This window comes from Heptranchias perlo, chromosome 3 (assembly GCF_035084215.1).
Source record: "Heptranchias perlo isolate sHepPer1 chromosome 3, sHepPer1.hap1, whole genome shotgun sequence".
Classification (NCBI taxonomy): Eukaryota; Metazoa; Chordata; class Chondrichthyes; order Hexanchiformes; family Hexanchidae; genus Heptranchias; species Heptranchias perlo.
Genome location: NC_090327.1, coordinates 57,895,135 through 57,920,242, shown reverse-complemented (window position 1 = coordinate 57,920,242; position 25,108 = coordinate 57,895,135). Strand labels below are relative to the sequence as shown.

Genomic DNA, 25,108 nt, shown 5'->3' with positions numbered 1-25,108 from the left:
AGGAATTAAATCTGAGATCTGTCTGGTCCGTAAGGGTCAGTTCCATGCAGTTCTTGAGAGAACCAAATATTTTGTAGTCACAATATTATCAATGTATGCTTGTGATCAGAACCAGTTTCTTTAATGGGGTAATCTTGTCACTTATGCCAGAAACAAAAGTGTTGTGAAGAAATTTCTGTGGAAGCTGTGGAAAATTTGGGGCATGTTACAATTGTAAATAAAAAGCAGAACAAAATTAGAGAATGCATTTTGCGATGAAAATCTTATACAGGGGTGTGTTAGGACAGGGTCGATGTATATTATAATTTTAAAAAAAGCATTGCTCTTTTAAGTATATTCATATATAAGCTGAAAAATAAACCAATTGAAATTGCACATACAAAAGTCTTCCTTAAAACTGGTTGTATTAAGATCCGTGGAAAGTGGTCCAATGTCTTTAAGGGATGCAAATTGCAATGCTGGTCACGTGTTGGCGTGTGGCGAGCAGAACCTACTCCTCTGCTTCCTGGATATCCTTCGGCTTCATCCGTCGGTATTCCCTCCCTCTCGGAAAATGCTCCCAGCAAATCCACATCCCACCTCCCGGTAACAACACAGTGCATTCAGTACAGCCCTTATAGAGGGCTGCGTCAGTTATAACAACAGGTAAAAAACAAGTGAGGGGCGTGATGCTCACCATCCAACCTGATTAAGGAGGGAGACGTAGAGAGACCTTTCCACTCCTCAAAGATCCTGATGGGACCTCTTCGTTTGAGCTCTGGTCTCTGTTTACGAGCCATGGCATTTGCTTTCTCCACGCTTTCTGCCACCCTGCCTACAGTGAGGATCGGCGTGCCTACTGACCATGGGGCTCAAGTCCAGGAATGGTGATGGTGATGGCGATGGCAAGAAGCTGCGGGTGGGTTTCGCCACTGACACCGAGCCCGGGGTGGTGGGACTGGGACTGAGCTCCGGGGCGGACCGTGACGGCGCTTTGCTTCTGGAAGGACGGAGCAAAGGAGACAGCAAACCGGGAGCGAAGCAAGGTCTCAGCCTCCTGGCCAAACCCCTGAGATACAGTCGACCAAGCAAGAGGAAAGCAGCCCACAGAAAACTGCAGAACTTTATCTACGATGCTCTGGAGAGACCCGGAGGATGGGCACTGGTCTATCACGCCTTCGTGTAAGTACTCGTCGCAGCCTCTTCATATTTGCAGCTTGGTTTCATTTATACGCACATCAGAGCGATTTCACTGTGATTTCTCCCTGTCTTGTTGCATGGGATTACACTGACCATACCTCGCTTTGTCTACCCTTAAAAATACTGACACAACAATTCATCTTCGTTTTACTCCTGAAGTCAGTCAAAATACCTTGACAGTCAGTATCGCTGTAAACGTAATTATAATTTATTTATAATCGCTCTATTTATGTTTTTATTTTACTGATTTTTAACTACTGTCAGAAATTATATTTCCACACACGATATCTTTCCCCACGCTGTTATTTCTTGCACAGTTCTGTACATTTTCAGGTAAAATAATAACAAAAGGGAGTCTGTTTTGTTGCTGGACTCATTGTGTGTTGGTGTTAAGAGTGCCACGCCTAGATCTGATTTAGGAAATTGGCTATTGCTATTCAGTATGGTGGATGTTTATATGGAACCGTAATAGGATCAGGACATAATTATTGGTCTACCGGCCATAGAATAAGTTACTGAATTTTGTGTATCTTCCCGAGTTCCAGTTGAAACCCTTGTGTGAAGCTGTAACGTGGAGTCTAGTGATAACAGGTATCTCCTAAATAGTGATATGCAATAACTGACTTTACCAGAGTTTTATTTGTACTTCTGAACCTACACCCACACAATAAATCACTCCTCCAGTTGTGGGAGAAATCTTATAGGCAAATGACATTTTTAGAAAATGGGTTAACATTATTTAGAGGTAGAAGATTTAATCAGTTTTTTAAAATATCCATATTTTGCGTTGACTAGAAAATGACCTCTCCACTTTCTAATGGAAATGGCTAGTGGGTGGTGTGCAGAGACACAGAGATTGATGGCAGCACGTTGCCTCCTTTTTATATGGGCATGGACTTTGCCCAAAGTAAAGTTTACCCTTCCCTTTCCTCATATGTTTCTGATCAGAGAAACATTCCCTCTCGTCATTAGGACACCATGAACCATTGCAATGGAAAAACACGTCTGACACTTATACACTTTGTTAAAGCTATTCGTACATGAGCCTACAGTCAAAAAATTAGGTTTTTCAAAATAATGTGGGAGATTAATAGATGTCAGTGAGGTTGTTGCAAGGGCACAACACAATCTGGTGACATCATGACCCACAGAAGTGAAGCTTGACTGTTGTGTGTAGTCAACAGAACAAGATTCTGTTACATCATCTGTGAACACACTCATATAATTAAAAATAAAATCATAATATACAATGTAATGTATTCTATATTTATTCCGGTAGTGTTATTGTCATTGCTCAGTATTTATGCAGTTGGAACTTACTAAATTGAAGAGTGTGAAGTAGTAATGTAATTGTATAAATTCAGCAAAAATAATGTAAGTATAAAACCATGTTGAACCTATACTGATGCAGTACTAGTTTCTGTTCACGAGAGTGGAAAGGAAATCAAATTTATGAGCTATTATGTTTTTAAGCTTCCACCAGATAGTTCTCTTGTGCCCAGCACCAAAGATCACTCCTGTTGGCCCTCACCCCCATCAGCCGGAATGTGACATAACATACACGTTATCTGGTAATGCATCTTTGCGCAGGGTTGAACAGATACTTCTATCGCAATATGTAGTTTTCTGGAATTGACAAGTTTTTTTGTGTTCTCTTAGTCTTCGGAAAGCAAACGAATAAACACTCTGCCATACTGTGTGATTCAGGCTATAAAGTACAAATCCGATTTCTTCACAGTTAAAGGTAGATTGTAGTGGAAAATCAATACAGCAGATTTCACTTGATTACGGAACTTTAAACTTAAACCACTGTTCTGGCTAAATATCACAGCATTTTGCTAGCCTTTTTAATTAGCTCACAATATTGTCTAGATATTGTGATTGTCGAGTTCAGTGTTACTCCTTTCTGAGTTTAATATGGAATTATATTCCATTCATTTTGTATTATTGCAATGTGGCTCACTATGCATTTGTCAATAAGATTTCATCTACCATATGTTTGTATAAATAATTGAGATCCTTAGCTGCAATATTGTAATTTACTGCTGTAACCATTTTATTGTTCACAAATTTGACAATCTCGTAGTTGAATCCAGGTTACTTATGTAAACAAAATACAACTGAGGTCTAAGCAATAACTCCTGTAGATTTCCCCTAGTCTGACAAAAGATCTCTCACTAGTATCCTATTTCCTGTCTTTCAGCTAATTTTCTATCCAGTCCCATACTTTACTTTGGATTCCCAAGTTTTAGCTCAATCAGAAGTCTTTATGTGAAACCTGATCAAAACCCTTTGGAATACACCATATCATAAGGAATCCCACTGTCTACTTTAACATCCTCAAAGAAGTTGAAGAGAATTTTTTTAAGGTGTGACTTTTCTTTACTAAAACCATGCTTTCTATTTCCTAGTAGGTTATTTCCATTACTTTGCCCCATACAGAAGTTAGGCTCATAGGCTTCTAATTGTCTGGATCAGAATTGTTTCCCTTTTTTAAATATATGCTAAGGTGGAGTAATATTGAAACTAGCCTGTCGCTTTAAGGCCACAAAGTCTAATTGCTGTTAAGTAAACATAGCCTGAGGTTACTCAGAATTTCATTGTTGCTTAATGAGAGAACTTTGCAAATTGGAGATTTAGGCTGGAGGTTAAATGCTGGGTGGTTTTGATCTGCATTTCACAGATTGTTATGCATCTCTAATAACCGTGCCATCTGGAGTGTGATTCCTGACATGTGCTGACACATTAAGTTATTATGGTATAGATAGATAGTTATTAAATTTACCTCCTTTCAATCATAGAATCATAAAAAGGTTATAGCAAGGAAGGAGGCCATTCGGCCCATCGAGTCCATGCCGACTCTATGCAAGAGCAATCCAGCTAATCCCACTCGCTGGTCCTATCCCCCTAGCCCTGCAAATATTTTCCTTTCAAGTACTTATCTAGTTCCCTTTTGAAAGCCATGATTGAATTTGCCTCCATCACCCCCACTGGCAGTGCATTCCAGATCCTAACCACTCACTGCGTAAAAAAGATTTTCCTCATGTCACCTTTGGATTTGTTGCCAATCACCTTAAATCTATATCCTCTGGTCGTGTGGTGTCCACAAATTTTGTTGATCTCCTTTAACAGCCTTGCATATTTTATCTTCAGTCTCTTTAATCTTGCCTAATACACATGCCACAATGTCTTGTAAGATATTTGAAGCATTATAACAATTGGACGACATATTTGTGTTGTCCTACCTACAGAAAATATGTATGCAGTGTTTTGACTATTTTCTCTTTAATATCATCTCCACTTTTTCTTCCAGAATTCTTACTTCCTATCTTAATTGCTCTTTTGCTGTTACAGTACTGGAAGAATGTTTTATTACTGCACTTGGTTTCTTCAGCTATTTTCATCTCCAAGGTCATTTTTGCACTTTTTTTGTATGTCCGTCTACTTTCCAAAGTTTATCCCCTATTCTTTCTATTCTCCTCATGATTCTCTAACATTGTACAGGCTTGTGGTATCAGGCCCATTTATATTTTAGGGTAGATTCTATATGCAGTCTCTTTAGGTTGCAGTTTGTAACTTTTTTTATTTTCCCAGTGGCTGTGGAAGGTATTTGTGGGCAGCAAACGAAAAACAATAGTACTGGGCTCACCACAAACTCTCAATGTACAGAGTGTTGTCGAGCATCACCAAAATAAGTAGTTTCAATCGGTGTCTCAGCCTTGGTGGAGGGGGAGAGAACCAAAAAATATGGCTGCATCTCAGGAATCTGAACCCTTTCCTCCTATATCATCTCCAGCAATGCATTTAACTCCTTATTTTGCTATTCTATACCGACTGGCCCGTGGTGCTGGGAGTACTACTGAGATTGCTACCCCCTAGGTCCTGCTCTTTAATCTCTCACTTAATTGCTGAAACTTCATTTGCAGAACCACAATTTTATTGTTCCTATGTCATTAGTTCCAACATGAACCGGCACTTCTGGCTGTTCCACTGCCCTCTCAAATATTTTGCACCTGCTCCGTGATATGCCCCGTTCTGGCACCTGGGTCGCAATACACCATTTGAGATCCTTGGTTGCAGCTACAGAACTACCTGTCCATTCCTCTGCCTGGGAAAACCACAATTACTATTGTGTTTCTGCATTTCACTTCCCCCATCATTGGCAAACACTAGCTTCATCTATTTGCAAATCTATTGCATGTTTTGTTGAGGTTGTTGTGCCCCCTTGCTTTTCGAGGGTTGTAATTGTGCCCCATTAAATAAATGGTATTAGCCATACCATTTCTAAACTCTTATCACATATCTTTTCTGATGTGATTTTCATTGATGAGAAAAAAATTACTAAGTTTTGATTTTAGTGATTTTCTTTTCCATTAAGGAAATTGCATTGGGAAGAAGTTGCACTGGGGACATTTTTGTGTAAATGCCTTGCCAGAAAATATGTTACTGAAAATTATTACAGTAACACCATACAATTCCAGTGCTATATTTATTCAGAGGCTGTTAAATATATTAAAATAAAAAAAATAGAATTTCTCGACTCCATAGAATTTGATGCATTATCAAGAATATTTTAAAGATGATATGATGTAAATTGATTTTTTTTTCATTATTTGCATATCCCAGCCTCCAACAAGGGCAGCAAGTGATGCTGTGTGTTTAAAAGCTCCTCTGATGACTCAGTTGGTAAATCCATCACCCAGTTTAGTGCTCAGCTGTACAGGCCCAGTTTAATAATCAGTCTGTGCTGTAAGCTGATCTCTGATGGATGATTAAAGGGTCGCTACAATTGGCCTCCATGCCCCTGGGCTAGAGATGGGAGAAATCCCCAAGGGTTCCCACTCCTGATCCCTCTCTTGTGATCCACCATGCATGTCTGGTCTTGGATGCGGACAGTTGAATAGGCTGGTGACACTCATAGTCTAAGTGTATATATGAAGAATGGCCACCTGGGTGACCTGCCTGCACCTGTGGAATCAAGCCCCAGCAAAGAGTCAGGGCAGAAACTGGAGAAATGGAAAAAAATACGGAATGACTACAGATGGGAGCTTGTAACTTTCAATAAATGTACAATATTTCCCTCGTTGCATTGTTTGGGAGTTTGTTGGAGTAAGAGGCTATTGCTCAGGCAGAATTCTAGCAGTTCCTACTGTCAAAAAATTTCATGAAAATTTGGCATGAGTACAGAATGAGAATCAGTTTTGTACTTGTGCTGATTTTTTTCACTGAACTTGTAAACAGGGGGAATTTCATCCCTTGAAGAATATTGGACCAGAATTTGCTGTCAAAATAATGGTGATGCTAATGGCCCTCGCCGTTACTTATGTGCAAATGCTACAGCAACTTCAGGCGAAGGGCAGATGCGTGGTTAAATGTGGAAATCCAAAAACTGCTGTCCGTGATGCAATACGGCATCTCGCTGTCTGCCTCACATGCATCGATTGGTGTGAAGTTGCTGTATTTGTGCGGTAGATACGCGTTAAACCCGCCACAAAGTTAAGTCTCGTCCATTTCAGTCTAAGTACCCTTTTAATGACGTGATAAGTTTTAAATACTGCCAGTCACCCTCTTTGGCACTGAAAATTAACTAGTACAAAGTAGAGACTCATTCCTTCAGGTTTTAATTGTTGTTGGAGATTTTAAAAACTAAAATTTAAAATTGATTTTTAAGAAGCTTTTTTTTCTCTCTCTCTTAATCCAATCTTTCTTTCCCTCTCTATTTCTCTTTCTGTACCTGATTTGACATTGAATTCACCCACTCTAATTCACACTTCCCTCTCAGTCCTTGCACTGTTAATTTCACAATTCTTCAATCTGGTTAAGGAGATACACAGTTGGTTGCCCTGTTTCTCTTGCTGTAACGTCGTCAACTTGCACTTTCAGCAACTTGCCACACAAAAAAACAACAGACGCCGTTAGATGCCCTGCTACAGCAAATTATGGCCCAATGAATGTTATTTCGGACTGGCTTTATTAATGCACAATTAATTAATTATGTATTTCACAATTCATTTTGTTACGTGGAAAGGCTTTAATTTGTATTCTGGTGTGCTTTTTAAAATTTTCACTCTCTCCCACGCACACTTCAATATTTACTCAGTTCACAGTGAGTGTGCTTTTTAAAATTATCAATGTTTTTAATAATTTTATTACAAAACTTTAGTGAAGTGAAATTCTAGTCACTGCACAACGTATTAATGAGCTATACATATTTACATCTAATTTATATAAATCTACCCTTGATGTTCTGCTTTCCAAGACCAAAAAAAAGCACATTTGAATTTGTCTCCATTTTGAATTATTCTTTTCATTCTTATCTCTCTACCTAGTAATATGGTACTCAAAACTGATTTGCATCCTGGGTCATGTTAAAGCCCAGGATCTCAGGATGTGCCACTGTTGGGAAGCTCTCTTCTTCTGCGTCTAAGGTTAGTCCCATACTTCCAAACTGGCGCCCATCACCTAACCCTCCAATAAGAAAGATTTTTGGGCACTGCCAAAAAACATGAAGGAGGGTGCCAATGATTCCTCTCCTCACTGATTAGTGTTGGCCTCTATGGTTCCATTTTTATGAAAATAATGTGGGGTGGAGTATACTCTAACATTTTATACTAGGAAAACTTCATCTGAGCTACACATTCTCGTTGATTCCAATCTCAATCTCCGATCCCCTTGCCCCCTCTCCTTTGAATTCTTTGCTCTTCTGACCTCCTTAAATCCATATAAACTCTTCCATCCCTATTCATGACCAGCCCTCAACCTCACCATGTCCCGTGGCCTATACACCCGTGGTTTCATCACTGACAAGACCATCTCTGAGCATTTCCTTGAATCCCTCACTACTTATCTCCTTACCCCACTCCAACCCCACTTCTTTTCTGTATCCACCAATGAAAAAATTTCTCTCCCAAGTTGCTTACAACTACACTTTCAAACTTATAACTGCCTAGACTTTTGTCCTCTATTCACTAATACCTTTTCAGCTGTTGATTTGCTCAACCACTCTCACCTCCGCCTTTAATGCCCTTGCTGCAGCAAAATCTTCACTGTATCCCATCGCCATCATTCCCCGTGGTATGGCCTCCATCTTAACTCTCGAGTCCAAGGGGCAAAGACTTCAGCATATCTGGCACACAACTGGTTTAGCCATCCGTCACTTGGACCATATCAAGCTCTGCCTGGCCTCACTCTCCTCTGTCAAAACCTACTGTAGGACCAAGCTGGAAAGCAAACATAACCCCCAGCTTCTTTTCTCCACTACCAACTATCTCCTTAAAACCCTGTCCTCTACCCTCATCTCTAACAAGTGCAAGGAACTCATGGACTTCTTTGTCACCATACAGACCAACTTTTAGCTGCCTTTGCTGCTTCCCTCCTTTCCCTTGCCCATTAAGCCAAACATTCTCCCTCCTTCTACCCCAGGACCCGCTGCCCTAGGTCTGAATCTCTGTCTCTAGTTTCTCTCCTATCTCCCCCATGTCATCTCTAAGTTCATCTTATCCGTGAGACCTGGATCCCATTCCTACTGAAATGCTAACCACCCAACATCCCTTCCTGGCTCCCGTGCTAGTTGACATTGTAAATGGACCCCTCTCCACAGGTACTGTCCCCTTCCCATTCAAAATCGCTGCCATCATCTCTGCTTGAAAAAACCTACCCTCTGTCATTGCAAATTACTACCCGAGCTCCAACCTCCCGTTCGGCTCCAAGTCCTTGAATCTTTCCCACAACTCCATGTTTGAATCTCTCCAATCAGGTTTCCACTCCTGCCGCAGCACTGAAACACCTGTAATCAAAGTTACAAATGACATCCTCTGTGACTGTGACCACGGTGTACTATCGTTCTCAATCTCTCTGCAGCCTTTGACGTGGTTGACCACACCATTGTCCTCCAATGCCTTTCCTCTGTTGTCCAGCTCACTTGGACTGCCCTGGCTTGGTCCCACTCTTACCTATCCAACTGTAGCCAGAGCATCGCCAGCAATGAATTCAGCAAAAACGGACCAAGAGATTATTTTTCCCCTTTTAATCAGAGTATGAGAGTAAACCTGCAAGGAACATAAAAGTGGACTGTAAAAGCTTTTACAAGTATGTAAAAAGACAAAGATCAGTGAAGATAAATGTAGGTCCCTTACAGTCAGAAACGGGAGAATTATAATGGGGAACAAAGAAATGGCAGTGCAATTAAACAAATACTTTGGTTCTGTTTTCACGTAAGAGGACACATATAACTTCACAGAAATGCTAGGGAACCAAGGGTCTAGTGAGGAGGAGGAATTAAAGGAAATTAGTATTAGTAAAAAAAAAAGTGCTGGTGAAATTACTGGGACTGAAAGTCGATAAATCCCCAGGGCCTGATAACCTGCATCCCAGAGTACTAAAAGAGGTAGCCATGGAAATAGTGGATGCATTGGTTGTTATCTTCCAAAATTCTACAGATTATGGAACAGTTCCTGCAGATTGGAAGGTGGCAAATGTAACCCCACTATTTTAAAAAAGGAGGGAGAGAGAAAACTGGGAACTACAGACTGATTAGCCTAAATCAGTAGTAGGGAAAATGCTAGAGTCTATTATAAATGATGTGATAACAGGACACTTAGAAAATATCAATGGGATTAGACAAAGTCAACATGGATTTATGAAAGGGAAATCATATTTGACAAACCTCCTGGAGTTTTTTGAGGATGTAACTGGTAGAATAGATAAGGGAGAACCAGTGGATGTGGTTTTATTTGGATTTTCAGAAGGCCTTTGATAAAGTCCCACATAAGAGGTTAGTGTGCAAAATTAAAGCACATGGGATTGGTGGTAATATACTGGCATGGATTGAAAATGGGTTAACAGGAAACAGAGAATAGGAATAAATGGGTCTTTTTTAGGGTGGCAGGCGGTGACTGGTGGGGTACCACAGGGATCCGTGCCCGCGTCCCAGCTATTCACAATATATATCAATGATTTGGATGAAGGAACCAAATGCAATATTTCCAAGTTTGCTGACAACACAAAACTAAGTAGGATTGTGAGTTGCGAGGAGGATGCAAAGAGGCTTCAAGGCGATTTAGACAAGTTGAGTGGACAAATACATGGCAGATGCAGTATAATGTGGATAAATGTGAAGTTATCCACTTCGGAAGGAAAAACAGAAAGGCAGAGTATTATTTAAATGGTGATAGATTGGGGAATGTTGATGTACAAAGGGACCTGGGTATCCTTGCACACCAGTCACTGAAAGCAAACATGCAGGTGCAGCAAGCAGTTAGGAAGTCAAATGGTATGTTGGCCTTCATTGCAAGAGGATTTGAGTACAGGAGCAAGGATGTGTTACTCCAGTTATACAGGGCCTTGGTGAGACCACACCTGGAGTATTGTGTGCAGTTTTGGTCTCCTCACCTAAGAAAGGATATACTTGCCATAGAGGGAGTGCAGCGAAGGTTCACCAGACTGACTCCTGGGATGGCAGGACTGTTGAATGAGGAGACATTGGATCCACTCGGCCTGTATTCACTCGATTTTAGAAGAATGAGAGGGGATCTCATTGAAACATATAAAATTCCGACTGGGCTAGACAGACTGGATGCAGGGAGGATGTTTCCCCTGGCTGGGGGGTCCAGAACGAGGGGTCACAGTCTCAGGATATGGGGTGGGACATTTAGGACTGAATTGAGGAGAAATTTCTTCACTCAGAGGGTGGTGAACCTGTGGAATTCTCTACCACAGAAGGCTGTGGAGGCCAAGTTAATGAATATATTTAAGAAGGAGATAGATAGATAGATTCCTAGACACAGAAGGCATCAAGTGGTATGGGGAGAGAGCAGGAATATGGTATTGATATAGAGGATCAGCCATGATCATATTGAATGGTGGAACAGGCTCGAAGGGCCGAATGACCTAATCCTGCTCCTATTTTCTATGTTTCTATGGCTTCTCTTCCTGCCCCAGCACCGTTGCGTTTGGTGCCCCCAAAGGATCTATCCTTGGTCCCCTCCTCTTCCTCATCTACATGCTGTCCCTTGGTGACATCATCCGAAGACATGGGGTCAGTTTCCACATGTAAACTGACGACACCCAGCTCTAACTCTCGATCACCTCTCGACCCCTCCATTGCCTCTGTATTGTCAGACTGCTTGTCCGACATCCAGTGCTGGATGAGCCATAATTTCCTCCAGTTAAACATTGGGAAAACTAAAACCATCATCTTCAGCACCTGCCACATACTCTCTACTCTCACCACCAATTACAGCTTTATCCCCAGCCACTGTCTCAGGTTAAACTAGACTGTTTGCAACCACAGCATTCTATTTGACCCTGAGCTGAGCTTGCGACGCCAAATCCTTTCTTTCACAAAAACTACCCATTTCCATCTCAATATCACCTGTCTCCACCCCTACATCAGCCCATCTGTTGTCAAAACCTTCATCCATGCTCTTGTCACGTGTAGACTTTACTATTTCAATGCTCCCCTGACCGGCTCCCATCCCACACCCTCCATAAACTTCAGCTAATCCATAACTCTGCTTCCCATATCCTATCCGGCATCAAGTCCCGCTCATTTATCACCCCTATGTTCTCTGACCTTTGTTGGTTCTCTGTCTCACAATGCCCTAAATTTAAAATGCTTGTATTCAAATCGCTTCATGGCCTTACCCCTCCCTATCTGTAACCTCCTTCAGTCCGACAATCCCCTCTGAGAATTCTGCATTCCTCCAACTCTGCCTCTTGTCATCCCCCACTCCCTTCACCCCACCATTGGCAGCTGTGCCTCTAGGCCTCATTCGCTGGAATTCCCTCCTGAGACCTAGCATCTCCCTCTGCTCAGTTCAGACCTTCCTTAAAACCCACCTCTTTGACTAAGCTTTTGCTCACCCCTCCTAATATCTCCTTCGGATAGGTTTCAGTTCTTTAATCTAATTATGCTTCTGTGAAGTTCCTTGGTGCTCGTTTCCACGCTAAAGGCACTATATAAATGCAATTTGTTGTTCATGAATCGCACAGGCTTCCATTACATTAACGTGCAACTGATGTGTGATGGTTGTTATGCTGTGTGTGAGCTGGAGAGTTGAAGGGAAAATGCACAAACACTCTGCCATGCGTGGTCTCCAGCCTCGCCATCTGCAATGCTGCCTGTCCTCTCTCTGCTAATAATGTTGATGATGGCGTCCTTATTGGAGTCGAAGTTGGCAACATAATGGGACCTGTTCATTTTCTAAAGCTCTCCCTTTGATTGTGTGGAGCTTCTCCTGCAAGAAGAGTAGGGGTGGGATAATGTGCTTTCTGTTTTGAAGAGTTGTGAAGCTAAGTGAGCCAGCTTAGCATAGTGTGAATGCTGAGAGGAAGAAGCAGCAAGTGTAGGCAAGAGGAGAAAATAGTTGTGAGGCCAGTTTTGCTGGAGCTAAAGTCTAGTGTTTTAGGGCTGCGTAGAGAGTAAGAGAGATGTGAAGAGGAGTCTTACTTTGGCAATCCCAGTAAGATCATTAAATTTTTTTTCCTGCACTGCAGCCAGGTCCTAGGAACTATACTGCTGGCAGTCCCCTGCCCAGTCACCACTCCCCATTGCTGCTGGCTAATTTGCTGGGGCACCTATCACCAATCTGAAGGAGAGAGGACCTCCTTCTGGTCCTCACTTGTTCCACAAGCACCTCCATGGCAATATCTGAAAATCAGGGTGCTCTGTCCATTGTCATTCTGTCTACTACCTCAGTAATGCACAGTCCATTCACCACCATTGAAAACTCCACCAATGCTTTGAGAGCTGCAGGTTGATTTAAGCAGCATCAGGCAGCTGAATTCCTCACCCTCTCAAAGGGCAACTTGCCTGTAAGCAGCACGATTAGTGCCGGCAGCTTGCCTCCAATATTTAAATGAGGTCTGGCCACGAATATCAATTGGGCTTCCCTGTGATGTCATGGAGTGGGCGGAACAATTGCCCTGTCCACTGCCTGCCCGATCTGTGCTACAAACAAAAATAAGTTTCATTGTTCTTTTGGGAGAATTTTCAAAGTTGTACCGTTTTATCCCAGTTGAGGTGATGCCTGCTCAAATGATCCTATTTTCCCAAGTTTGAAAATTAAGCTGAGTATGGTGGGATCAAGAATCGGGGATCATGAATAATCCACAAAACACCAGCAAGGTACAGACATATTTAAATGCTTTTGTCTCTATTGCGAAGACCATGGCTTCAAGACTCGTCATGAGTGGGCACCACGAATAGTAATAGGAGTGAAGGGAAGTCCTAGCAAAGACCTAGCCCAACTGGAAGGAGATGGGCTTGTACAATTCAGCAAAATTGATGGTAAGGGAGCAAAGTGCATTGTTTCGAATCCACTGAATAAAATTGTCTCAAAATCAAACTTCTATCAATATTTCCGCTCCATCCGACCAAAGGCTTTCTCCATATCATACCAGATAAGACTAAGCGGGGTGATGGCTGTGTGATGAGCAAGATAATAAATAAGAGATTCCTTGAATATCAGAGAAATACTGTCATTTTACAAAATCAGTTTGGTCCTTGTGAATTGTGTGGGGAGATGCAAACCCAAAATTTGTTGTCACGATTTTAGCTAATAGTTCATGTAAAACAGTGAGGTAAGCCTGTAATTTCCATGGGTGTAGTATTCTTACTTTTCTTTGCCAACATTAGGACCAGAAGCATAAAGGGGGCTATTAGAATATGGATTTAATTATCACAAGTGGTTATTCAAATCAAGTTGATCATGAAAAGTAAGGATTAAATGAACACTTGAAGAATATTCAAGGTTATGTGAAAAGAGCAGGGAAGTGATAGTATATATCTCCGTTAAAAGAGAAAAATTGTAAATGCTGGAAATCTGAAATATAAACAGAAATGCTAGGAAAACACAACAGGTTCATCAGCATCTGTAAAGAGTTATCATAAGCACTTGTTCAGGCACAGTGGGTCAACTGATTTAATGAATATTGATATTGGAGTTTTACTTAATGTAAACATTTGCAGATTGATTAGCATTACGTTGCAGTTACTTTCAACCTGGAACCCACTAAAAGAAGAACTTTGTTATCAAATTCCATGGTTTATTCACCTGTCACACACACAGCTAACAAAGCCATACAAAGGAAAACTGATATACATGTAAGGATTGCAGCTTCATTACCGAGTATTGTACGAAGCTGAATATTCATTTCCCAGTCAATACTTTTGAAGCTTCTGAGATCCTTTGGAATCTAAATGCAATTGGGATACCGTTGATGAGTAATTTGAGACATGACGTGGTAAGTGTAGCATGCTTGGATGGACTTTGGACCTATGGTTCCTAAAGCGCTTCGCCACTGGGGTTTTCCTTGTGTCACTTCTGGGTCTGTTGTAGAGTAATTGATAGAGATTGATTGCTATGATTAGTCAACAACTCCATTATCATTGTATCGTGCGACTACCAGGATGGTGGAAGGTGGACTAGATTGACTTTGGGTCTTTTTTCGTCTAGTAATTCCTATGTTCCTGTATATAACTCTTTTAAAATTGTTGTCACAAGATAATTACATCTTAAATTTGTCAATCCAGAAAGATCTGAAAGCTCTCCCCACCATGGTAGCACCCAATGTTCCTTAAATGATTCCAGGGGTTTTTGCCTCCACTGCTCTATCTGCAAGTTTATTCCACATGTTGATCACTCTGTGTGAAAAATAATTTCCTGGTATCAGCCCTTAAATTAACTTTAACTGGCTTGAACCTGTGTCTCTTGGTTCTAATTCTGCAATTTAATTTAAAGTTATATTCTGCATTCACTTGCTCCGTACCTTTCATCATCTTGCATTCCTTTATAACATCACCACTCGGGCGCCTTCTTTCCAGAAAGAAAGCCTAAGTTTTTGTAGTCTTTCCTCATATTGCCTTATTCTTCAATTTCTGAGCTGTCTCTTTTGATTTCACGGCCCCTTCTAGTTTGGCATCATCTGCAAATTTGACCACTTTGCAGGTTCTGAATCCAGGTAATTTATCTAAATTAGAAGCAGTAGTGGCCACAACACTAAGACCTAATGTACCCTACCCAGTACTTTGCTGCTCCCCACTCTGACATTACTCCTCTAACAAGTACTTGTTGTTTCCTAACCTCCACTCAGTTTCTTATCCCTTTTCAACGTCTATCCTGAATTCCCATGCTTAGAGTTTAATTAAGAGCGTTTTATGTGGAATTTTGTCAAAAACCTTTTGGAAATCCAGGCACAGACTACTTGGGTTGTCACTTCCACAAAGAAGTCGAGGTGGTTGGTCAGGCAGGGTCTTCTTAATCCATGCTGACTGCTGTTAACTAGATTTTTAAAAAAAATCATTTATGGGATGTGGGTGTTGCTGGCAAGGCCAGCATTTATTGCCTGTCCCTAATTGCCCTTGAGAAGGTGGTGCTGCAGTCCGTGTGTTGAAGGTTCTCCCACAGTGCTGTTAGGTAGGGAGTTCCAGGATTTTGACCCAGCGACGATGAAGGAACAGCAATATATTTCCAAGTCAGGATGGTGTGTGACTTGGAGGGGAACGTGCAGGTGATGTTGTTCCCATGTGCCTGCTACTCTTGTCCTTCTAGGTGGTAGAGGTCGCGGGTTTGGGAGGTGCTGTTGAAGAACCTTTGCGAGTTGCTGCAGTACATCCTGTGGATGGTACACACTGCAGCCATGGTGCGCTGGTGTTTTTTTTTTATTCGTTCATGGGATGTGGGCGTCGCTGGCGAGGCCGGCATTCACTGCCCATCCCTAATTGCCCTTGAGAAGGTGGTGGTGAGCCGCTGCAGTCCGTGTGGTGACTGTTCTCCCACAGTGCTGTTAGGAAGGGAGTTCCAGGATTTTGACCCAACGGCGATATATTTCCAAGTCGGGTTGGTGTGTGACTTGGAGGGGAACGTGCAGGTGGTGTTGTTCCCATGTGCCTGCTGCTCTTGTCCTTCTAGGTGGTAGAGGTCACGGGTTTGGGAGGTGCTGTCGAAGAAGCCTTGGCGAGTTGCTGCAGTGCATCCTGTGGATGGTACACACTGTAGCCACTGTGCACTGGTGGTGAAGGGAGTGAATGTTTAGGGTGGTGGATGGGGTGCCAATCAAGCGGGCTGCTTTATCTTGGATGGTGTCGAGTTTCTTGAGTGTTGTTGAAGCTGCACTCATCCAAGCAAGTGGAGAGTATTCCATCACACTCCTGACTTGTGCCTTGTAGATGGTGGAAAGGCTTTGGGAAGTCAGGAGGTGAGTCACTCGCCGCAGAATGCCCAGCCTCTGACCTGCTCTCGTAGCCACAGTATTTATATGGCTGGTCCAGTTAAGTTTCTGGTCAATGGTGACCCCCAGGATGTTGATGGTGGGGGATTCGGCGATGGTAATGCCGTTGAATGTCAAGGGGAGGTGGTTAGACTCTCTCTTGTTGGAGATGGTCATTGCCTGGCACTTTTCTGGCGCGAATGTTACTTGCCACTTATGAGCCCAAGCCTGGATGTTGTCCAGGTCTTGCTGCATGCGGGCTCGGACTGCTTCATTATCTGAGGGGTTGCGAATGGTGAAGGGAGTGAATGTTTAAGGTGGTGGATGGGGTGCCAATCAAGCGGGCTGCTTTGTCCTGGATAGCGTGGAGCTGCTTGAGTGTTGTTGGAGCTGCACTCATCCAGGCAAGTGGAGAGTATTCCATCACACTCCTGACTTTTGCCTTGTAGATGGTGGAAAGGCTTTGGGGAATCAGGAGGTGAGTCACTCGCTGCAGAATACCCAGCTTCTGACCTGCTCTTGTAGCCACAGTATTTATGTATGTATGTGTATATATATATAATCTCCTGAAGTTTACACCTGACAATCAATTCCATTATTTTACACAGAATGGAAGACTAATAATCTGTAGTTGTCTGTTGTGTCGTCCTTTTTGACTATGGGAACTACATTAGCCTATTTCCAATCTTCTGGTACCTCGCTAGTGTTCATTGGCTCCCATATAATGATCGTCAATGTTTCACAAATCAGCCTCAGCTGCTATGCTCATTTTTCCTCATTATCTCACTTTTAATTTGTTTATTAATCCATTTGTTTAATTGAAATTGTTCATTTTTGATACATATTTATCCTGTATACTCAACTGGTATAAATTTTCAATTTGCAGTAGATATTCTCTCTGGTTCAGTGCCACTCGTTTCTTCCAAAAGTGGACTCCTGAAAACGGGCTCAATCTAATTTCTACCCCACAATATAATCTCTGGACATGCAGAAATGGGACCACCAGTAATGGGGCCTCTTTTATGGTATGAAACCATGCTCATGGGACAGTTTCTCACTCCAATATAATGAAACGGTCTCTAGGTACATCACTTACTCAATGGGTAAATAGTTAAAGGGTCTGCTGCTGTGTAGCTGACAGCATCTGTATGTACTGAGAGTGGTTTCTATAATAACCCCTATAGGTACAAGGAATGTGTCACACTCGGTTCCTATACATAATTTAATATCTATGTGTCTTACATATACTAAGTGTGCCTCAGTTTCAGCTTCTGTACCTATTATACACAGAACATGGCTTATGTTTTCCTCCTCCCACCAGAAATGCTGCAAGGTGAGGCTTCTGCCTGCTGATGTGACTCCTGCGTAAAGCCGTCCCATTTTTTTGGGGTGCGCTAATTTGATATGCAGGGCTCCTGACTGTCTTACAAAGGATTATTAAGGATGTACAGCTCAGTAACAGGCCACTCGGCTCAACAGGTCCATGCCGATGTTTCTGCTGCACACAAGCCTCCTCCCTCCCTACTTCATCAAACCCGATCAGCAAATCCTTCTATTCCTTTCTCCCTCATGTGTTTATCTAGCGTCTCCTTAAATGCATCTATGCTAGTTGCCTCAACTATTCCTTGAGGTAGCGAGTTCCATATTCTAAACACTCTCTGGGTAAAGAAGTTTCTTCTGAATTCCCTATTTGATTTATTAGTGACTATCTTATATTTATGGCCCCTAGTTCTGGTCTCCCCCACAAGTGGAAACATCTTCTCTACGTCTACCCTATCAAACCCTTCCATAATCTTAAAGACCTCTATCAGGTCACCCCTCAGTCTTCTCTTTCCTAGAGAAAAGAGCCGCAGCCTGCTCAATCTTTCAGGATAGGTACCATCGCTTAGAGAACAAAACTGCTATATACAGCTTCAGTGTATAAAATGCAGTGATGCCCTGGGGCTGCGATGATCGTTCTCTGAAAAACAACCATCTTCCTTTGTGTCGGGTATGACTACAGCCACTGGGGGGGTTTCTCCTCCTTTGATTCCCATTGCTAAGGCTCCTTGGTGCCATACTCAATTAAATGTAGCCTTGTTGGGGGCAGCTATTCTCCCCTCTCCTTTGGCATTCAGATCTTGTATGGTCTGCCATTGTGTCTCCACAATAAAACTGTGTAATGCATGGAACAGAATGCAGTAAAATATACTTGCAAATGCAGTAAACCTCACTTTTAACAGCAGCTGAAACAACAGATTCTGGTCAATCTACTTCAGGCCAGAATTCAGGACAGTCGAAGTGCCCATTTAGTATGGGCAGAGCCTCACCTGAAGACATGAAATTTATTGAGACAAAACGTAAATAAATATATTCCATGCTAACACGGCTCATGCATGCCTGTCATGTGACATTATTTTCACTCCTGAAATTGTGGATTGCAAAATGTGGTGTCCATCGAATTAGGCATTCAAGGTTGGGGCCATATTGTCTGACCTTCCACCGCCTCCAGCAAAGCTTTGTGCCTCTGGTGGAACTTCATAAAATGGGGGCTTGTACATCTTATTGTAAATAATACATGGAGCAATAATTTGCTGTCAAAATAATGGTGAGGCTAATGGTGATCATCATTATTTATGTGCAAATGCTACTGCAACTTCAGACAAGGGCAGATGTGCGGTTAAATGTGGCAATCCAAAAGTTGCTGTCCGAGATGCGCCGCTCCACTGTTGGCTTCATGAAAACAGCATCTCGCTGTTTGCCTCACTGTTAAAATGCATTGAACGGCATGAAATTCCTGTATTGGCATGGTAAGTACGAATGAAACTCGCCACAGAAAGTTAAGTCTTGTCCATTTCAGTCTGAGTACCCAGTTAACAATATGATAAGTGTTAATTTCTGCCAATCAACCTCCCTGGCACTGAAAATTAACTATTACAAGTGTGGAGTCTCATTCCTTCAGGTTTTAATTGTTGTTGGAGATTTTAAAAATGTAAAATTTTTATTTTTCCTGTCTGTCTCTCTTTTTCTCTCTCTCCAATCTTTTTTTCCCTCTTTATTTCTCTTTCTGTACCTGATTTGACATTGAATTCACCCATTTTAATTTATACTTCCTTCTCAGTCCCTGTGCTGTTAATTTCACAATCCTTCAATCTGATTGGTTAAGGAGATACACAGTTGCTTGCCCTGATCACTCAGGTCCCGGATGCCGTGTTTCCCTCACTGCGATATTATCACTTCGCACTTTCAGCAACTTGCCACACAAAAATTTTAAAAACCTAGACTTGCCCTTGCACGTTTAACAGCAGACGCCGTTAGATGCTCTGCTACAGCAAATTATGGCCCATGGTTTATTCCATCTCCCTGTGTAATGTAAATGACTCAGTGGCAGCTCTCGCATCTTCTGTGTACGTCTCAGTGCACACCTGTAATGTATGCCTCAATGTTTGTTTGTGTATGTACAGATCTTCTGATTTTAACCTGAGAATTAACCACCTAAAAATAAATTCTAACATTTATTTTACACTGAAAGCCCTAACATGCAAATGTTGCCGTGAAATTTCAGGAAATTGCGATTTGCCAAAAAAATAGATTTCTGTTCTTTGATCCAGTTCATTGCCTGCTGTCACAGTGAACTGTGTTTCTTTGACTTACTTTTAGTTTCCTAGTTTTTTGGCTTATGGACATTTTTGTTTTATTAATGACATAAAGAAATAATTTATTTCCTTGCTGATTGTTTTGACCCAAATTTAGCATAAAATAATACCCAAAATTCATAAAATCTATGTCTGTGTCTCACCTGTGCATCTTGGGTTCGAGTTTTCACTTTGGATGCAATCGGCAAATTGGTCACAAACTGCGCCTGAAATTGCACTGATTAGGTTATCGTTCAAGTTTTTGCTGAAATGCATTTGCTTAATCACAAACGTAAAATCTTCCATGTACCAGTGTAACAGAACGTAATTGTTTTTTTTCCTTGCATTAAAAAATAATCATTGATGTGTTTAAGAGTGGTAACCGGTGCAGTTTTATTAATATAGCTGAAAATGGGTTTATCACAAAAAATAAGCATTTTTAATAACTAGCTAGTCCTCCATCTTTGAGTAACCTGATTTTAAATCACTGAAAATGACTTTTTAAAAAAAAACTATACTGAACCATTTACTAGTTTCATTGGTGTACACTAGTCAGTTTCTTAGTAAATTCAATATTTTTTAATATGTGAACACATTTAATACCAGTGCCTGTGCACCTAGGAAAACAAGCTTAATTTAAAGACCTGCCTCAAACAGGTGCAATCGGTGGAAACTTGCCATCCTCATTATTTCGATCTGGAGGCGTGGCTAGATTTGTGGGCGGGGCCAACTTTGGGCGCAATGATTTTTGAACCGGCGCAAAAGGTCGCAGAAACTCAATTTACACTTGATGTAACTTACACTTGATTTTGCGCTAGTTTGGTGGGCAGATTGCGTTGATAAAACCAGCGTAATCTAGCAGGAAATCTACCCCAGTGTGTTTAGTCAGTGTCAGCTTGTCTATATACTGTGTGTGCCTTTTGTAGTTGCTCTATGTGGCGTTATGCATGTGCCACTTCCATTATGTATGCAGTATGTTTCAGTACTAGCCTGTGTATGTATTGTGGATGTCTTATTATCAGTTCCAGTATGTAATGTGTATATCCCAGTGTCTGTTCCTCCATATACTGTGTAGATCTCATTAGCCACCATAGGCATAATAGAGAGAATCATAGAAATTACATTACAGAAGGACATTTGGCTTATTGTACCTGTGCCAGTGTCAGCTCTTCAAGTTAAGCTGATTATTACATTGCATTGAGTCAACAGCACAGAAACAGGCCATTTGGCCCAACTGGTCTATGTCGGGATTTACGCTCCACACGAGCCTCCACCCTCCCTACTTAATCTAACCTTATTAGGATACCCCTCTATTTCTTTCTCCCTCATGTGCTGATCTAGCTTCCCCTAAAATGCATCTATGCTATTTGCCTCAACTACTCCCGAGTTCTACATTCCAACCACTCTTTGGGTAAAGAAGTTTCCCCTGAATTCCCTATTGGACAATGATATTGGATAGTGCCTATCTTATATTGATGACCTATAGTTTTGGACTCCCCCACCAGTGGAAACATTTTCTCTACGTCTACCCTATCAACATCTTAAAAGACCTCTATCAAGTCACCCCTCAGCCTTCACTTTTCTACAGCAAAGAGCCTGAGCCTATTTAGTCTTTCCTGATAAGTACATGCTCTCAGTTCTGATATCATCCTTGTGAATCTTTTTTGCACCTTCTCCAATGCCTCTATATCCTTTTTATAATATGGAGATCAGACCTGCTCACAGTGCTCCGTGTGGTCTAACCAAGGTTCTGTACAAGTTTAACATAACTTCTCTGCTTTTCAATTCTATCCCTCTAGAAATGAACCCCAGTGCTTGGTTTGCCGTTTTTATGGCCTTATTAACCTGTGTTGCTACTTTTAGTGATTTGTGTATCTGTATCCTGAGATCCCTCTGCTCCTCTGTCCCATTTAGACTCTTATTATCCAAGCAATATGTGGCCTCCTTATTCTTCCTACCAAAATGCACCAACTCGCACTTCTCTATATTGAAATTCATTTGCCAATTACACGTCCATTCTGCAAGATTATTAATGTCCTCTTGCATTTTAACACCATCTTCCTTTGTATTAACGATACCACCCCCCCCTCCAATTTCACATTGTCTGCAAATTTTGAAATTGTAATTCCGATTCCCGAGTCCAAATCACTGAACAACAGCAGTCCCAGCACCGATCCTTATGGAAAACCACTTCTCACTTCCACCAGTCTGAGTAGCTACTCTTACCCTCTGCTCTCTTGTCTTCTGTTTTGCAGCCAACTTGCTATCCTTCTGCTACCTGTCCCCTGACTCCAAGTGCTCCGACCTTAGTCATGAGTCTACAATGCGGTACCTTATTGAAGGCCTTCTGAAAATCCAAATGTATCACTGATTATGCCTGATTACCTGCTTTTTTTATGTGTCTGTGTAACTCGGTATCAAGAACAGCGGTTACCATTTATAGTTGTCTGTTTCTAAATGTACTGTGAATGCTTCATTGTAAACTGTTGTACGTTCATTATTTTAGTGTCCATCCCTGTTGATATTGTGTATGACTTAGTGTTAGCTTCTGTCACTTCCATTCAGATTTCTTTAATGCTCTTCTTGACACCCTCCTGAACTCCACCCTATTAAAAATTTGGTGCACTCCAATGCACTGTCCCACATACCTAACCCAGGTCCTCACTGTCCCTACTGGTTACTCCAGAGCATGGCCTTCAACATCCTGATCCTTGTTTATAAATTCCCCCTATGGCCTTGCTTAATCCTCTCTGTGCAACTCCATTCTATGTCCCAGCTTCCACCTGTCCAACTGCTCCATTATGGCCCTGCCCATCCTTCATCAATAGCAGAACCCTGTGCCATCATGCTTCTGTACTACAGAATTCTCCTACTAGCTCCTTTGCCTTGCTACCTCTAATATTCTGTGCTTGGTGTCTGGTTTCTCCAAGGACACTTTGCCATGTTAAAGGTGATCTATAAGTTCAAGTTGTTGTAGTTGCTGCAGTTGAGCCTGTAATTGTAATTGTAGTTTCCACATCTCCGTGTCAACTTCTGTCTGCACTGTGAATGTTTCACTGAGTCATTATCTGCTGCTGCAGGCATGTTGCATTTTTTAGTGCCAGATACTGCGTACACCAGTACCACCTCCTGGATGCCCAAACCTGGATAAATTGTGGTTGGCAGTTGCCACAACATAGATGATGGTTTATTGTTACACTGTTGACAGAGGAGATGACAGTTTGTGTAGTAACAACAGTGGATGCAGCAGCTGTGTGTGAACATGCCTTTACCACTCATGCTTCTACATTCACCAATGTGACCTATTGCTATTGTACAAATAAGTACGTGTCTATGCTTCCTGGATGTGTAGTGTGAAGATGTATCTGTGTTCTCCGGGCATCTAAGGTGATTCACAGTGAAGAGCAGAACTAGGGTTCGGTCTTTGGATCCAACCCCACTGATAGCCGTACTAAAAATCCAGAATTCGGCCTCAGATTCAATTTTGTACTTGGCTTTATAAATACACCACGTGTAATCGGTGGGGTTAATCTAAAGATCGAATCCTAGTCCTGCTTCCCACTGTGAATCGCCTTGGACTCCTCAAGAACACAAATATAACTCCACATTAACGAACACTAAAACATTAATGCACACTAATCCGTTCAGTAGCAATAAGCTACAGACACCTTCCTCAATGGACGAGCCTAGAAGTAGGAAAAATAAAGGCATGCTCATCACTAGAATGTGAAACTAAGTGGATTCACACTTGACTGACATCCACGGGATGTCTGCCTCTAAACAATCAGCCAGCAGGAGAAACATTTTTTTAAACTTGCACAAATGTCATTATCTTTTGAAAAGCCCTATTTTTGTGATGTTTTACCATGTAAGATGTATTTCCTTCATCTAGTCTTACTTCAAAATATATTACATCACATATTCCATATTGAGTCGCATCTGCCACCTCTCTGCCCTCCCAATTTCTGCACCCGTCTGACGGCCCTGACTCAGACTGGTTTTGGGCGTGAGACAGTGCTACAGTATTTAAATGAGACCCAGGAGTTAAAATGTCCTGTGCCTCCTACTGATGTTTCCCTCCTGCCCTGCCTGTCCTGAATGTACACCAAATTAAAAATCAACCCTTAAATTTCTGTACTGGGGAAATGGATTTCCCAATGGGAATCTCTTTCCTGTGCTATGAAGGAAAGGATGATAAGGGAATAGAAGAGGCTAGTTTGGAGGCCCCCAGAGTGAAGTATTAAATAAAAAACCTTAGATTAAATCCTTTGGAATTGACATGTGGTCAAGGACAGAAGGGTGTAACTGATAGTGAGGCAGGTATGGAGATCCAGGAGGTAGTACTGCAGGAGCCTCAGTCCCTGCGCTTGTCCAGAGGATTTGAGGCTCTTGCAACCCTTGTGGATAACTGCGGGGAGGATGAGGAAACTGACCACGGCACCATGGTAAAGGAAGCTGTTCAAGTTGGGGGGGGGGGGGGAGTAAAAAGGAAGGTAGTTGAAGTAGGCGACAGTATAGTTAGGGGGATAGACATTGTTCTCTGCAGCCAGGAGCATGAGTCCCAAAGGCTATGTTGCCTTCTCGGTGCCAGGGTTAAGGACATCTCCTCCGGGTTGGAGAGGAACTTGGAGTGGGAGAGGGAGAATCCAGTTGTCGTGGTCCACGTAGGTACCAATGACATAGGTAGGATTAAGAAAAAGTTTCTGCTGAGAGAGTTTGAGCAGCTAGGGACTAAATTATAAAGCAGAATCACAAAGGTAATAATCTCTGGATTATTACCTGAGCCACGAGCAAATTGGCATAGGGTAAATAGGATCAGGAAGATGAATGCATGGTTCAAAGATTGATGTGGGAGAAGTGGGTTTTGATTCGTGGGGCACGGGCACCAGTACTGGGGAAAGAGAGAGTTATTCCGTTGGGACGAACTACACCTGAACCATGCTGGGACCAGAGTTCTAGTGAATCGAATAACTAGGGAGGTAGATAATGGCTTTAAACTAAATAGAGCGGGGGGGTGGGGGGAGGGTCCTGGTGGAGAGAAATCTAGAATGCCAAAGACAAAGAAGCAGTGCAGGAAAGTGATTGGAGTAAGGATAAGGGACAGA

At 42.0% G+C, this 25,108-nt stretch overlaps 1 protein-coding gene across 1 annotated transcript in view; it reads left to right on the top strand.

Annotated features, from left to right (window-relative positions):
* Positions 1-468: 468 nt before the first annotated feature.
* The window catches only part of kcnq3 (potassium voltage-gated channel, KQT-like subfamily, member 3), a 398,610-nt gene continuing 373,970 nt past the window's right edge, over positions 469-25,108 (top strand). The window contains exon 1 of the mRNA XM_067979766.1: positions 469-1,161. Coding sequence (XP_067835867.1) covers positions 845-1,161 — 317 coding nt within the window. The 5' untranslated portion in view covers positions 469-844. The remainder of the gene's footprint in view (positions 1,162-25,108) is intronic.